The 16,611-nt window shown below is 40.5% G+C and overlaps 1 protein-coding gene across 6 annotated transcripts in view; it reads left to right on the top strand.

Annotated features, from left to right (window-relative positions):
- The window catches only part of LRRC8D (leucine rich repeat containing 8 VRAC subunit D), a 52,940-nt gene extending 37,576 nt beyond the window's left edge, over window positions 1-15,364 (top strand). For all 6 annotated transcript variants that reach the window (XM_015636012.3, XM_015636010.3, XM_033516303.1 and 3 more), the window contains one exon: window positions 9,731-15,364. In XM_015636012.3, coding sequence (XP_015491498.1) covers window positions 9,733-12,297 — 2,565 coding nt within the window. In that variant the 5' untranslated portion in view covers window positions 9,731-9,732 and the 3' untranslated portion in view covers window positions 12,298-15,364. The remainder of the gene's footprint in view (window positions 1-9,730) is intronic.
- The last annotated feature ends 1,247 nt before the right edge of the window (window positions 15,365-16,611 follow it).

Genomic DNA, 16,611 nt, shown 5'->3' with positions numbered 1-16,611 from the left:
AGAGGAACTCTGATGTGTGAGTAGGAGGCTTGTGTTTACATGTAGCTTCTTGTATCACTGGGCACTTTTTTGTGTGTATGCATACGTGTCATTTGCTTTTGTTATTTTAAATTTTTAATTTAAGTGTGACCTTTCCTGGATTGCTTGTAGATAATGGATATAATGAAAGTGCTACTGCAGATATTTTAAAATACAGTAGCTTGTATCTCTGCAAATTTTTATGAAACTTCTGTTCAACATATAACCCAGTGAGAGTCACTGTTTGCAGGATGAAGAGATGAACCAGCACAGATAGAGAACAATGGAGCCTATTCTTCAGTTAAAATAACTTTTTGTCTGGTCTTGGCTCTAGATCTGCATGAAGATCCTGTAAATGTTCCAGTTCAAGGTTTCTGACATGTCTGTTAAAAATAAAAGGAAGGAGAAAATATTCATTGATAATCATTTACTTCTACTGCTTGGTAAATCTGCTTCCATGTGGATGGGAATGCAGTTTAGAAATTAACAAGACTTTAGTACCATGAGTTAAGGTGGAGAGTTCATTTTGCCCTGAAAGAGGGGCTATTAAAATCTACAGCAAAATGAATTTCAGCGACACATTTCCTTTCTTTAGCAGGCACTCCTCCTTATTCTTTAGGTACATTTAGGGTGTGTAGTTAGAACTGCTAATATATTCTCTAATAAGATTCGTCTTGATGTTCTGTGGCTTAAAATCACCAAACTATCATCTTCATGTATGCCAGATTCAATTTCTTACCACTTTGAAGTTGCCCCAGTTTCAGGTGAATTTGGAAGGAGACAGAGAAACTGGCAGTGTGTGTGGCTGTGCATCAGAGGAGTATTTTTCAGAGGAATTGTATGAGTTGCTGAGTGCTGTCTCCTATCTGAGATAAAGCAATTTCATGTAACAAGCTTTGTAGCCATATGGACTTATTTGTGTAAAAGCAAATTTGAATAACTTGGTTATAAACCATTTTTCACTGTTCTATTTTTCAGGTTTCTAAACTAAAAAGGAAATAAAAGTTGGTTATATTTTGGTTTTACTTTTTTTCTTTTCCAATACTTTTAATTTATTTTAAATTTATTTTTAATTGTATTGCTGGGCTGTTTTTAGTGATAAAAAGCAGCCTCTGGGGACAAGAGTTACCAGATGTGCTTTTATTTTGGTGCAGCTTGCTTTTGCAACTTGATAAATTCCCAAAGTGCTCTGGTTAGTAGAAGTGCCAGATGTTTACTGTGTGTTCCTCCACTTCTGATAGTGGCCATGAAAACACTGCAGAAACCTCATGGCCTCAAAGAGCCGCAGATTTTGAAATGGCAAAAGGATTAAATATTTACACTTGAGCGCAAGCAGCTGTTAATTTATTGTGTGGTGTAACTTCTAATTGCATTGTACATCCATGCCAGTGCAGGTTAAATCTACTTCAGTAGCTTTCAGTTGTGTCTGCACTTGTGTAAAAGTGCTTGGTGTTAAACTGGGAGTCCTGCACCCACAAATTGGGCTGTCTTTTCAAGATTACTGGTCTGGCTGTCTTGGGAATTCTGTGAAATGAGATACAAAGTGTCTGCTCACTGTTTTTTCTCTCTGGCTGAGTGAAACAGAAAATGCTGTTGCAAATTTGGTTACTCAGCCTTGGTGGTGTGACTTAGATCACCGGGGTTGTGCTGCCTCAGATAAAAGAAGGATGAATTGGCACCGCATAAATCAGAGCGGTTGTAGCAGCCGTGTCAGGATGGGAGCACATGTGCCAGGGTTCATCCAAGGCATGGTCTTTGCCTTTGTGTGCCAGGTCCTTTCCACTCTGCTGTAGGATTTCTCTTCTGGCAACTGTGCCCATGAAATGCCTGTGCCTTCTTGGACCGTTGCTTACAGATATGAAATGCATCTTAAGTTGAGTATTTACCCTGCTGGTGTCTCGTTAGCCACCTCTTTTGGTTTCTTGCACGTTGCCTTGCTAGGTAGTTTGTTTTGTAACTGTAAAATCACATGTGGTTAACTGACTTCAACTGGAACATGTCTAATCCTGAGCTCTTTACGAGATATAGAGACCCTCTGAAGAGGGATGCTCAAGGACCACTCTCTCCAGTCTTGTTTGCTTCTGCCATCTCTTCTCTCCTGCCCTTCATGGGGAAGGAATGACCCTTCCCCATGAATGACCTTCACCCTGCTAACCTGTGAGAAGTAAGGATGGAGCAGTAGCTTGTATGTGTGCAAATCTTTATGAAACTTCTGTTCAACATGTAACCCTGTTCTGTTCAACATGTAAGCTGAACATCCAGCTTAGGGTTTCCCTGAACTTTCTGAAGTATACTGGGCACCTGCTCTGCACTCTGAAGCCTGGGGATAAATGTCAACAAAACCTCAAGCTTGCACTTTTGGTCAAAGCAGCTCTTTCATAAGAGCATGCTCAGGAGCACTGCATTAGGCGAAGTGAGAAGTTGTTCATTTTCTATGCTCTGTAGACAGAATTTGCAAGCAGCGAATACAGAGTTAATAGTGTTAATAATTCTTGGGTTTTTTGGGGGGACTTCAATTGTGTTAATAATCCTTGAGTGCTTTGGGGAACTACTCAGAAATATAAAAATGGGTTCCTGTTCTGAAAGTCATCTTTAAACAGACCTCTCTGGTCATTTACAGCAAGGCAAGAATGAGGTAGAATTTGAGAGTTTATTGTTAGGGAAATAATGGCTGCTAATACTGCTTTTTAAATATCACATTGATTACAAAACCATGTGTGTAGGAGTGGTGTATGGCACTAGACCTTCAAAGAACTGGTAAACAAGGAAGATTCAATGTAAACACTAAAATAGCAGCATCCAAAAGTAGGTTAGAGTGTTACACAACCTGAAAAAGCCCAGCTTTGAAGGGCAGCATTTTTTAAGATTTAAAAAAAAAAAGAAAAAATGGTTTTTTATAGATTTAATTTTTGTAAATGGTACTAATTTGACATTGATTATGTAAAGTATCTTATTTTTGTCTCCAACTTCCTGAAGCCTAATATTTCTTTATGCAGTCTAAGAGAAATAAGATTTTGATAATTTTTTGTTTTGCAAGTTACTGTCAGTGAGGTTCATGTTGTTCATAAAGGTGATGCTTCCTTAACTAGAGAATATATTTGCAGACTGTATCAGAGATTATATATATTATGTATATAAATATATAGATATATATGAAGAGAAGTATTATATATCCACTTCAAAAGAAAGTCCAAAATTAGGGCTGTGGAGTTTGGCCAGTGGGATGGGGGAACTGGGGAGATGGGTTAGATGTGGGGAGTTCTCTTTAGTTGCTTTTGTTTCTCAAATAATGAGTGTACAAGTCATGTTAATTATCCCTCCTTGATCATTTAAGTGTGTTATCAGACAAGAGCATCATATGTTTCCTTATGTATTTATCTAACAAGATTTAATTGAAAGCTATTGTGGAACTCTTGTTCCTTAGCTGAAATGTTTTTTCTATAGGAAGTATCCTTTCAGCTTTGTGTTCACTGCTTTTCCTTATCCAGTCATCATCCATTACAGGGTAGCCATACAAAAATAAGCCAAGCTAGATCTTGCATATTGCTTTCAAATGGGTAGATTTGGTTGCTGTCAGATGTTGAGGGAAGAAACAGTAAGTGGGAATTCTTGTCATTGTAATTGGGTGGAAAGAAATAATGGAAATCTTTTTCTGTGCAGCTTTTTATGTTAAATCTGTTTTTGATTTTCCAGAGATAAAAGCACTGCTGAGGAAGTATGTGATAACATAAGCCCCATCCTGGTGTTAATGTTCTGCAATGCCTTCCATTGCTGAAGTAGCACCAGAACGTTTCCTATAGTAGAGAAGTACTATAAAAACACCCATGTTATATTTTCCTGTGGAATGTTTCCTGGACTTTCAGGCAGTAGAGACTGTCAGTGCACAAATGCACACTTAGCTGAATTTTGGGGGTTTGTTTGCAGGATGGTTGAGAGGAGGAGCTGTAGTTGCAGTTGTACCTACAGCTGGTTTTGTAGCTTGAGTGGGCTCAGGTAGAGTAAAGCACATTAATCCCTTGTGAAATAAAGCAGCAGAGAGCTAAGTCCTCTTCGCTGACATACTAGAAGCTGCAAACCAGGCTAGGGATAATTGTAATATTCCCACCTACTTCAGCAGGGCAATTGCCCTCCACTACTCGATTGCAAAGTGTACTGGTGGTTAAACCTTCAGTTTGTCTTAAACTTCTCATCTCAGAAACTGAATAACCAATGGAGGTATGGATATGTCTGTATGCTCAGAATACCTAACCTGATTTGTAGACTTCCCTGGATGTCTTAGTGCATTATTTCATAAGGGCCCTGCGGCTCCTTATACTTGGTTCTGTGGAGAAGAGAAGGAGGGGGGAAAAAAGGATAATGCCATCTTTTTGACTGTTGCAGATTGTCCATGGAACAATTAATATTGGCAGGGTCCTGGCTAGTAGGAATCTCATAATCCATTCTTATCACATTAAGGTCTAATAGTCTCCTTTAATAGGATATTGTAGAAGTAGAAATGGTTGGTGGAAAGAGACAACAAAATATACAGTGGAAATAAATTTAAACTTATGGTCACTTGTTCAAAAACAAGCTAGCAAAACCTTTTAGTTATGGGAAAACTTTTCTTCTCCTTAATTTCCTGTGGGAAGGGAGAAAACGATTTTGTTCATGGTAGCACTTTTTCTTTTCAGCTAGAAATGTTGAGTTTTTTTAGGAAGTTCTTTACCAGATGCAGTAACAAGGCGAATTCAAGAATTTTTTTGTTTCCTGAAACAAAGTGAACTTGTTTGGGGTCTTGGGAACCTGAGAGTAAATGAGTGTATCATGTGCTACAATTCTCGTTTTATTTGTTTGTTCTGACTTTGAATTTGCTTTAACTTTAAATATGCTTTTAAGACAGGAGGGCCAGTGAGTTACAGGACAGATAGTTTTTATCTGTAAGTACAGGAAGAAGTAGGATGTAAATAAACACTAGTGACATACCAGTCTGCTGCTTCCTTTTCTGCTAACTTCTGTATTTAAGCTAGAACAGTTTCTTAGGAAATACCCCAAATATCCCAAATATGTCCATTTTGTATTTTAGCAATATATCAGAAATTCATCAGACTAATCACATTCTGACCTCTTTCTATTACAGCTTTTCTTTAGGACAAATGAAATTGTTATAATTGTTAAGAATGATTTATTAAATCAGTTGCTACCCTTGCTGTTTTAATGTGGGCCTATAGCAATTATATTGTCATTGTTAATATTTTTCTCTTTATATTCCAGTTTCACTGTAACTTGTATAACTGCAAATTAAACAAAGTAGGTTTAATTCTAGAGCTCCAAATCACACTACTGCACTACTTTCAGAACTTCAAGTTTTCCCATCTAAACTCTTAGAAGGCTAAAGATTTAGGCTATTTAGGATAAATATTTTCTGTTTGTTTCAGGAGAAAGAATACACACAGTAGATATCTAGGAGTGATAGATGGAACTTAAAGAAGTTGATACTATCCTAGAATATCATCCATGTTACAGAACTGGAGACAGAGGGTTTGGGAGGAAAAAAGGTTATTTGTTAAAATTAATGCCTTAATGTAGCTGTGCAGCCCTAAGAATCGTATTGCAATAGGCTTGAATTAAAATCTGTTCTTATTAAATCTAAACAAAAATGGGTTATTTAAAAAAGGAGTCAATCCTGACATTCTGTATTAGGAATGAGAAATTTTTGCTTCAAGAACCTCACTTTTCTAGTGTGGATCTTGGCTATGTCAAAACCCCCTGTTCTGCTAAGCCTCAAGGTCTGTTTGTGCCTTGTAAGCCCTGAAAAGGGCTGGAAGAAGTGCATGTTTTCACCATGAGAAACCAGTTATTTTAACATTTCAGCTGCACAGGACTTTGTTCTTCAGTTTGACCTATCTGCTTACAGGTATCTTGTGCATTGGCATTGTGAGTAGAGCATGCCACGACTGGTTTTGAGGAGAGACCACCTGTGGCAGGGTGTTGCAGGGTCTGCCTACCAGACACAGACTGGCATTTACATCTTTCTTTTTTTTTTTCCTTTTTCCCTTACTTCTGTGTTATCACTGTAACTTACAATGAAACTCAAAGCCAAATTTGTCACTCTTAAAAGGAGTTGAAAATTAGTAGTGAAAATAGTATCCAACTCCGCTAAGGAATGTTCCAGACAGTAGGTCTTAAAATATGTGAATAGTTTAAATTCAACTGGAATAAAGAAAATCCAACCCATTACAATACTGTACAGACCCATTGTTTGGAGTGCCTCTTCATTGTTTGATTTCTAAGTGTGTGCAAAAATATAATAAAAGTTAAGTTCTGTGGTTATTATTTTAGTAAAATCAAACATCAGTACGTGTTAGGATGGATTTGAGAGAGAAAATAACAAATTGGCAGAATGTGTCTTACACTGTGTGTAGGTTTACAGTTTATTGTTTAAGACTCAGAACATTAAACATTTTGGACATGTAAGGAGGCAAATCCGTTTTCAGCTCTTGGAATTGAATTTTGCTAGTTAGAAAAAGGTCTGTCTTTTATGAGACAGTGTTAGTAATACCACAGAGGAGTTTTTTGTGTTTTATAACTTCTAATCTCTGCCAGAACAGGAGCTCTTCTCTGAGTATCGGTAACTTGAAAGAGAAGATGTGTTCAGAACACTGAATGTGTACTTCTTGGTGTAAAGCTCCTGTTACACCCTGCTGTCTACAGCCTCACAAAGAGGATTACTCAGGCTCTGTTGTGTCTTCTAACCTTTTTGGGAATGATTTTGTGTGTGCAAGACAGAGTTCTGGTAGAGGTGATTTTTAACTTGAGGTTTTATTGCTGTTCTTTCTAAGTCTTCAGCTGGAACCACTTTGTGCTCCGTCATTTCTTTTCTCTTATTTCAGTTGTTTAGAGCAGTCATGTCTGCAGCACCTGGGTTTCTGTGCTTTATCCACGTGTTCTCATGGCTGAAGCAAAAAAATCACCTTCTTTCTGTGAAAGGAATTCTGGAGGCCATGCCCCAAACCGCAGTGAAGTAACTTCCCACGTAATTAGCTAGTGCAAAGTTGAGAGAAAGGCTAGTCCCAGAGGAACAAGCAGTAGCAGCTACCCGTGTTTGTTCCAGCAGTGATCTGTTCCTCCTTCCCAGCCCTGCTGTCCCTGCACCGTGCCGGGGCACGGCTGGGCCCAGCACTTGTCCTTGCTCTGCCTTTGGCTTTGTGTTCTCCTGCTGAACTCACCTGCTGGCTGAGGAGTCCTTGTGGCAGCCAGGGTGGGTGGGACCACGGTGAAGACAGCTTAGAGATGGAGAGTATGCCTTCCAGAGAGCTCCCTAGAAAGAAAAAAAAAAAAATCCATTTGGGGGGAAAAAAAAAATCACCTTTACTGTTGCTTTGTAGTTCTCCTGTTCTGGGCAGGTGACAGGCAGTGGGGCCTTAGGAGGGTCCTTTTATATCAATCTGTTCACAGTAGCACAAATGGCTAATGCTGTTCATTTGCGGACTGCTGTTGTTTAAATGTCAAAGGTAGCAATTCTAGAGCAAGCAGTCATGCTGTCACTTGGTGTAGGTGAAGCACTGGGAGACATTAAGGATGGGAGTTTGTAGCTAACTTCCCAGGAAGGCACTGCAGGCTTTGATAGCTGGGATGTGTTGCTGCTCGGTGTCCTTCAGCACTTTGTTCAGCAGCTGCAGCCCTGGGGAGGTGTGTGGGCAGGCTCAGGAACCTCTCAGGAAGGAAGTGCTTTTGGAGCTGGAAGGACTGTAAGACCTCAAAAACTTCTAATGAGGGAGAAGTATTTGACATTCATTTGCCAACTGGAAAATAAAGAAAGTGAGAACTGGAAGCTCTTTCTGCTGGTTCCCTGAGAAACTCAGCCCTAACTTTTAAGTTTTGGCAGCGGTGCCAAGAGCACCAAGATGAGTGCTTGTGCACAGCAAGTGCTGCAGTGAGATAAAGTCCTTTCCTCTCTGGCTGCCTGCACCAGATCCCAGGCTTGGTATGCTAGACTGCTAAAAGCTTCTAGGAGGAGTGTGGGAGGGCAGGGGCTGGGTATCTCCCTGTGCTGGAGGAGACACTTTGATGGTGAGCTCTGTGGTAGTGGAGACAAGTGCTGGCCTTTCCCACAGACCGAGATGTGGGAGCTGCTTGCAGTGGTGTGGGAAAGGAGGGGTGCTAGTGTGTGACTTTGACCATAGAGGCAGTTGCTGGTATTTGAATTCTGTGTGTAGAAATATCTTTTACCTAGAAATAGTTAAATTATCATGCTGTGTATATGTTGCCTGTGACACTGGCCTTTAGGGTGTGTAAGGTGCAGGTCTGTATGAATGTATACTGCAAGTTAAAAATAATAAATCTATTGCATTTTGTTACTGCCTGCTTTGATCTCCTTGGGCTCTGCTGAGCTATTCTTCTCCCAAGCAAAGGAAGACAGACTCTGTGGGATAGTGTACATACTATCACCTTCCCAGCTGCATGTGTGCACACAAGCTAGATATTTTTCTTTAGAAATGGCAAATTTGGGTCACATATTCAGCAGTCAAAATTATTATTTTGCCACATCCTGTTTGCACAGGAAACTTTTTTTTTTTTTTAAAAGCTGTTAAGTTGATTCCTCCATATTTTGTCAAAACAAAAAGCAAAGCAGGTTATTTAAAGCTGCAGAGAGGTTTGGATTCTCATGTGGTCAGTTTGCTGCTTTGTCTCACGTGCATGTGTTTAAGATAAAGTGAAAGCCTTTCAGTTAGCTCCTGTCCTACCTATACGAACCAGCTTCCTGTAATCACTAGGAAGTGATGATAATCTTAAAAAAATAATTTCCCCATTATATTAAGAAAGAGTTTTAAAGTTTGTTCTTGGTTAGCTGGGTTAAGTCAGTTGGGGAGAAAAATGCATACAGTACCAATATTTGGTCCAGTCATAGGATAAATGGTTTGGGTTGGAAGGTTCCTAAAAATAGCATCTAGTTCTAACACTCCTGCCATGGGCAGGGATGCCACTCACTAGATCAGGTTTCTCAGGGCCCCATCCAACAGCTTTTCACTTTAAAACATCCAAGTATATAAAAAATATTGTGCCAAATGTTCCCATAGTAGCTGCAAGGCTTTCACTTGTGCAGTGATATTTAAAAGGGAAAGGAACCAATCAATCTGGTAAGACACATGGATGCTCAGTAGGAAGGAGTGGAAGACACTGTGTTGTGCAGTTGAAAAGAAATGAGAGACCTTGTTGACAGCAGAACAAGACCTAAAATGTGCTGTCCAAGTCATAAGCAGAGTGCAAAGCACTTAGAAAGATGCTATTTTGTTTAAATGCAAGGTACTATAAAATACTGTTATGACTGGATTTTATGTGCTCAGAATCAAACAATCATTTTTACAGAATTGGGTTTTGTGCTGTGTAGTCTATTGTTGATCGTCCTTTTATTAATATATATCGGCTACAGTACTATACCTTTCAGACATTTCACTTGCACAGAGCAGGCTTTGGTGCTGTGAAGTGGCAAAGATACATAAACATGATCTAACATGAAGTGAGAAGCCTTTTGTTTTGCTAAAATACTGCATTATTTTGGTCATATCCTTTGGAAAAACTGGTAAGTGGAATGATGGACAATATGTGTCAGGCAACAAAACATAAGAAAATGTGAAACCTTCTGAGGATGTGTATGTCATGCTGGGATTGTTTTTAAATGGTAAAATGAATGTCCTCAGTCACCAGTACTGATTTTGTCTTTGTTCTCTTGTAGGAATGTTTACCCTTGCAGAAGTTGCATCGCTCAGTGACATCCAGCCAACTTACCGTATCTTGAAACCATGGTGGGATGTATTTATGGATTATCTCGCTGTTGTTATGTTAATGGTTGCCATTTTTGCTGGAACCATGCAGCTGACAAAAGACCAGGTGGTCTGCTTGCCAGTTTTGCATTCTACTGTAAATTCAAAAGTGCAGCCTGACACGGCAGGGAAGGCTGACTTTACCACTGTTGAAACAACCACTGGTCAAGAAGAAGCATCAATGAGAACTGTTGCCTTTGGAAGTACCCCTACTGTAGCACCTGACATTCTTCTGAGCAGAGCTACCTCTTCTCAGTATCAACCCACTGAATCAGACCAGGAGCTGAAGAAGGAGCAGAAAGATTCCTCAGGCCGTAAAACAAATTTGGATTTTCAGCAGTACGTATTTATTAACCAGATGTGCTATCATTTGGCTCTTCCTTGGTACTCAAAGTATTTTCCCTATCTTGTTCTCATCCATACCATCATTTTAATAGTCAGTAGTAATTTTTGGTTCAAGTACCCCAAGACTTGCTCAAAAATTGAGCATTTTGTGTCTATATTGGGGAAGTGCTTTGAGTCTCCTTGGACTACAAAAGCATTGTCTGAAACGGCATGTGAGGACTCTGAGAACAAGCAGAGGTTAACTGGGGCCCAGTCCCTGCCCAAGTATGTTTCCACTAGCAGTGATGAAGGGAGCCCAAGTGCTAGCACTCCCATGATAACCAAATCTGGCTTCAAGTTTTCAGCCGACAAGCCGATGATAGAGATTCCCAGTGTCACGATTTTAGATAAGAAAGACGGAGAACAAGCCAAGGCGCTGTTTGAGAAGGTCCGTAAGTTCCGGGCTCACGTGGAAGACAGTGATCTGATTTATAAGCTCTATGTTGGCCAGACTGTCATCAAGACTGTCAAGTTCATCTTTATTCTCTGCTATACCGCGAACTTTGTCAACACCATCAGTTTTGAACACATCTGCAACCCGAAAGTGGAACACCTGATTGGGTACACACAGTTTGAATGTACACACAATATGGCTTATATGTTGAAGAAGCTGCTTATCAGCTATATTTCCCTCATTTGTGTCTATGGTTTTATCTGCCTCTACACGCTTTTCTGGCTGTTCCGAATACCTTTAAAAGAGTACTCTTTTGAAAAGGTCAGAGAAGAGAGTAGCTTCAGTGATATCCCTGATGTCAAAAATGATTTTGCATTTCTCTTGCACATGGTAGATCAGTATGACCAGCTGTATTCTAAGCGATTTGGTGTCTTTTTGTCAGAGGTAAGCGAGAACAAACTGCGCGGGATTAGTTTAAACCATGAATGGACTTACGAAAAGCTTCGGCAGCACGTCTCCCGCAATGCCCAGGACAAGCAGGAGCTGCATCTCTTCATGCTGTCGGGAGTCCCCGACGCAGTCTTTGATCTGACGGATCTGGATGTGTTGAAACTGGAGCTGATTCCTGAAGCAAAAATTACAGCCAAAATTTCCCAGATGACAAATCTTCAGGAGCTTCATCTGTACCACTGCCCTGCGAAGGTCGAGCAGACTGCCTTCAGCTTCCTCCGGGACCACTTGAGATGCCTTCATGTGAAATTCACAGATGTTGCAGAAATTCCTGCGTGGGTGTATTTGCTCAAAACCCTCCGTGAATTGTATTTGATAGGCAACTTGAACTCTGAAAATAATAAAATGATAGGGCTTGAATCTCTTAGAGAGTTGAGACACCTTAAAATTCTCCACGTGAAGAGCAATTTGACCAAAATTCCCCCCAATATCACAGATGTAGCACCACATCTGACAAAACTAGTCATTCATAATGATGGCACTAAGCTTGTGGTACTCAATAGCCTTAAGAAAATGACAAATGTTGCGGAGTTGGAACTGCAGAACTGTGAACTGGAGAGAATTCCCCATGCCATCTTCAGTCTCTCTAACTTACAGGAACTAGATTTAAAGTCAAATAGCATACGCACAATTGAAGAAATCATCAGTTTCCAGCATTTAAAAAGATTGACTTGTTTAAAGCTGTGGCACAATAAAATAGTCAGCATTCCTTCATCCATTACCCACATAAAGAATTTGGAGTCTCTTTATCTCTCCAATAACAAACTTGAAACCTTACCTGCCGCAGTGTTCAGTTTACAGAAACTTAGGTGTTTGGATGTAAGCTACAACTCGATTGCGGTGATTCCAGTGGAAATAGGTTTGCTTCAAAATCTTCAGCATTTTCACATCACAGGAAACAAAGTCGACGTTTTGCCAAAACAGTTGTTTAAATGTGTTAAATTGAGGACTTTGAGTCTGGGACAAAACTGTATTACCTCAATCCCAGATAAAGTAAGTCAGCTGTTGCAGCTGACTTACCTGGAACTGAAGGGAAACTGCTTGGACCGTCTGCCAGCTACGCTGGGGCAGTGTCAGCTTCTCAGGAAAAGTGGGCTCATAGTGGAAGATCACCTCTTTGACACTTTACCCTCAGAAGTTAAAGAGGTGTTGAATCAAGACACAGGCATTCCCTTTGCTAATGGGATTTAGACTGAGGTGAAATGCTCTGGTAGCTGACTTCCAAATGGCAAATGCTAAAAAGTATGGCAATTGTGAGATCATGTGTTTTAGAAAGCAGAATTCCTTGGAAGGCAGAATTCCTAGCAGGATTAGAAGAAGTGCAACTGAGTGTTCAATGTTTGCAGTGTTTTAAAAGTTCATTTCCAAAATTTTTGAGAGGATAAAGAACCTTAATAATCTCAATTATTTTTTCCTTAAATAGTTTGTAACTTGGATGCTGCCGCTTCTGAATGTTTACAAATTTGCTTGCCTGCTTAAAGTAAATGATTAAATTGATGACCTTTTCTTACTATGCAAGTTATTCCTTAAGGTCTGGTTTTACTTTAGTGCATTAAGGGGAGACAAACCAAGGCTAAATGTTATATGTGGTATGGACCTAACAGCACTTGAAACACAGGTTGAATTGTGTTGTTAGGGTTTAGCTATCCTTGGCAAATGAAACCAGTTTGGCTGTGTTTTGAACTGCACCAGAACCACCATTTTCCTGCATTAAGGTGTGTGGTTTCATAGAATCATTTAGGTTGGCAAAGACCTTTAAGATCATCAAGTCTAACCATTAACCTAACACTGCCAGGTCCACTGTGTCCCTAATCACCATTTCTGTGCTTTTGTTGAATGCCTGTGGGGATGGCGATTCCACCACTTCCCTGGGCAGCCTGTTCCAATGTTTGACCACCCTTTCAGTGAAAAAATTTTTCCTAATGATCTAAACCTTTCCTAGAACAGTTTGTGTCTTCTTGTGCTATTACCTGTTACCTGGGAGAAAAGACTGACCCCCATCTCACTACACCATCCTTTCAGGTAGTTGTAGGGAGTGCTGAGGGTCCCTCCTGAGCCTCATTTTCTCCAGGCTCAACACCCCCAGCCAGTCCTAACAGAATCTGTGTTCCAGACCCTTCACCAGCTCCACTGCCCTTCTCTGGACACTCTGCAGTACTTCAGTGTTTTTCATCAGGCCAAGTGAGTTTGCCTTCATTCTTCTCCTCAAGGCCTCATGATTTTGGGTGAGATTCATTCTGTGGTCTGGTGTGCTAGTCCTTCACATGGGCAAAGGCTGGTCACCTTCCTGCAGCTGGTCTCCCCTCAGCCTCCATAATGCTCCTCTGTCCCATGCAGCAGTGGGTGGCAAAAGGGAGAATATTGCCACTGGCTTTCAAGTTAGTTCTGATGTTTGACTTCGTTTGGAAGCCATTAAACACCAAGTGACTTTAGTGCTCATGTTTTGCTCTTCTGAGTTTTTATCTGGAAAACTCAAGGCATTTTAAGAGTTGGTGATTGTTCTGTTTCACAGTCCTTGCTTAGGATGTGGGGCATCATCTCCATTTACTAGACTAATGACAGACATAAGATCTTTCACTCAACTGTCATTAAGCTTTATCACCTATTGTGCTGTCTTCCACACCTGGACTTTACCATACCCCAGCCCAATTGATCTGATGTCTTTGAACGCTTACTCACTGGCAGAAATCCTAACTGTGTGCCAGATAAGTCATCCAATAAAGAAAAAAGCAGACAGCAGTGAGTTTGGGATTTTTTTTTGGTTGGGGTTTTTTTTGTTTTGTTTTGCTTTTTGGTTTTTTTTGTTGGCCTTTTTGGTGGTGGTTTTTTTAACTGAGTTTGCATTGCCAGAACCATTAGAGAAATATAATCCATTAAATCTGCAAAATCATCAGTTGTAAATCTCAGTCATTTACATTCCATGTGTGCAGAAAAGAAGTACTATGCTGGGAGATGATTGCATGATTACTCATGGTTTAAACACAATTCCCTATTGTAGTGTGGTCAGGACTGAACTAGTCTGTAGTTCAAGGAACTGTTCTTCTCACACAGAAGTCCTCATGCACAGTGATTTCTACTGTAACTTCACCAGAGCTGCCCTGACTTACACCACTATTAATGAGCAGATAGTTTAGGCCTAGAGGCATTGAGCAGGCAGGAACATTTCAAATACTGCTCTTAGAAGTCTTGCACATTTTATTGTTAATAATTTACTGTTAGTCATGCTGGGAGGACTGTTCTCAGCTGTAGGTAGCAGTCTCTGAATACATACCTGCACCATATGTTTATGTATCTCAGAAGACCAGTTTATGAATAGTGGTTTTCCTATTTCTCATGGGGATACAGTCTGTTTTCCACTTGCCAGCAGGTAGTAAACTTGGGATGTTGATAGTTTTGCAACACCAAGTCACAGGTTAGGCAGAGTATATGGAGTTACTGATCTGTTCTCCACTGGGAAACTTAGTGCTAATCCTCAGATTCTTTTTTTTAAGTAGAAGTTAAGGCTGCAGCGGACTTTTCTTTTTTTAAGAAACTTTCATTTGTTTATTTTTTGCACATAGATCACTTTAAAATTGCTGGACTATTGACTCTTTAGAAAAACTGTGGACTATACTATTGGTGTATGCTTTGTACTTGCTGTTGAGTGTCATTTCAGTTTCCAAGAAATTGTGTGTAGGAGGGAGGAAGAGTTGGAGGATGACAAAATTATTAAAATATTTAGAAAAATAGTTCTATTTTTCATCTTTTTTTCCCTTTTTTAATAGCAGAGTCGCACAGAATGTGGCTGTGTATTGATCTAGTTTTTAAAAGGTGTTTTTGGTGTTTCTGATTCTCCTGCTGGCCCTACTGATGTTCAAAAAATAAACCCATGTCCACTTAATGAGTATGGTATACATAATGTAGACCACTGTTTTGAGTAGTTAGTAGCCAACTGTACCTTTTTAGACAATTTCCTCCAAAATAAGTGTATGTTAAAATTAATTTCAGGCTTCTAATGCTTGCTTAGCATAAACTCCATTCTTGTTTTTAGGAGATCTTTCTAAGAGTGGGGAGGAACTTCCCAGCATCCCCATGTCACCTCCCCCCCAGTCCTTCCTCCTCTTTGTGACTGTTTATAATGTTCCTGTTTCCTGCGTGTCAACTGACACCGTTTTGCTTTAAAGTCTTGGAAGTTCATCTCTTTTCCATGTAAGGCATGTGAAATATATTTTGCATTTCTATTTGATTTAATAAATAAGATGTTTATATCTTCCTCTCATCTATTTTTTTTAATGGGTGAAAAGTGTGTTTGCACAGTAAAAGCTCTGATTTCGAGTACCTCATGCTGAACTTGTTCTGTGGTGCCTGTACTCTAAGAGGGAAGATCTTTCAGTTGCTGCTCCCAGTACATCCTGTAGGTATGTTTCTATCTAGAACACAGTACTTCAGGAAAAGTTTTCTTTTTATTTTTTTTTCATGTACACAATCTAAATGACCTACCACTGTTTTAATTTGGTTAATTGAATTCTGCAGAGCACATGTATGGCCCTGGAAGAAAGACCTGTGTTTGTTCAAATGAGAGGAAGCAGGAAATTGCCCATTCTGTTTGCTTCTGCCACTGTAACTTGTTTTGGTAAAGATCCTTCAGTTTTCCAATAAATTGACCTTTTGGAAACATCTTCCAACGATGCAAACTGAACTATGGCATTTCTGAGCAGCTATAAAGCCACTTGGTTAAAGGGACAATGCTGACACTTGTGAAAGGCTCTTGGCTGCTACATAAATGGCTTTGCAGTCCTGAGCTGCCCTCTCTGGTAGCAAAGCAGGATGCCCAGGCACTGTACATCATGTCTGAGTATGGGGGTTGTTCTGCTTTGTGGACTGCATTTTTAATAAAAATATTACAGAAGTAGCTGTATATCGTGTTTCCATGGATGTGCAGAGAAATTAGTGGTGTATGGGTACATGAAGGCAGTGGATTAGATTGTGATTCCTTTACTTAAAGCCAAATTAAAGCAGGTGCTTCTACAGCTGTGGTGTTGACTATCATTCTCATTTTGTGCAGGAGCAGATTCTGGCTTTCAGACTTCTCATTTCTCAAGACAGGGAGTTGAGCAGCAAACCTGACAGTCCCACGTGTAACCTCTGCAGCTTGTGAACATGAAAAATGGGGCTTCTGTTGAGTCTTTGCAACCCTGTGAGGGTGCTAACCATGAGAACAAAAGTCTTGGATTTGCTCAGAGATCTTAGTATTGATAGCAGAGCCATGGGGCACGGGGGGCAGAGGGGAGGAGAGCCATGGGGCACGGTGGGCAGAGGGGAGCAGAGCCATGGGGCACGGTGGGCAGAGGGGAACAGAGCCATGGGGCCCAGTGGGCAGAGGAGAGAAGAGCCATGGGGCACGGTGGGCAGAGGGGAGCAGAGCCATGGGGCACAGTGGGCAGAGGGGAGCAGAGCCATGGGGCACGGTGGGCAGAGGGGAGCAGAGCCATGGGGCACAGTGGGCAGAGGAGAGAAGAGCCATGG

This window comes from Parus major, chromosome 8 (assembly GCF_001522545.3).
Source record: "Parus major isolate Abel chromosome 8, Parus_major1.1, whole genome shotgun sequence".
Lineage (NCBI taxonomy): Eukaryota > Metazoa > Chordata > Aves > Passeriformes > Paridae > Parus > Parus major.
Note: the sequence above shows the minus strand (reverse complement) of the source record. Positions and strands in the feature narration are given on the sequence as shown.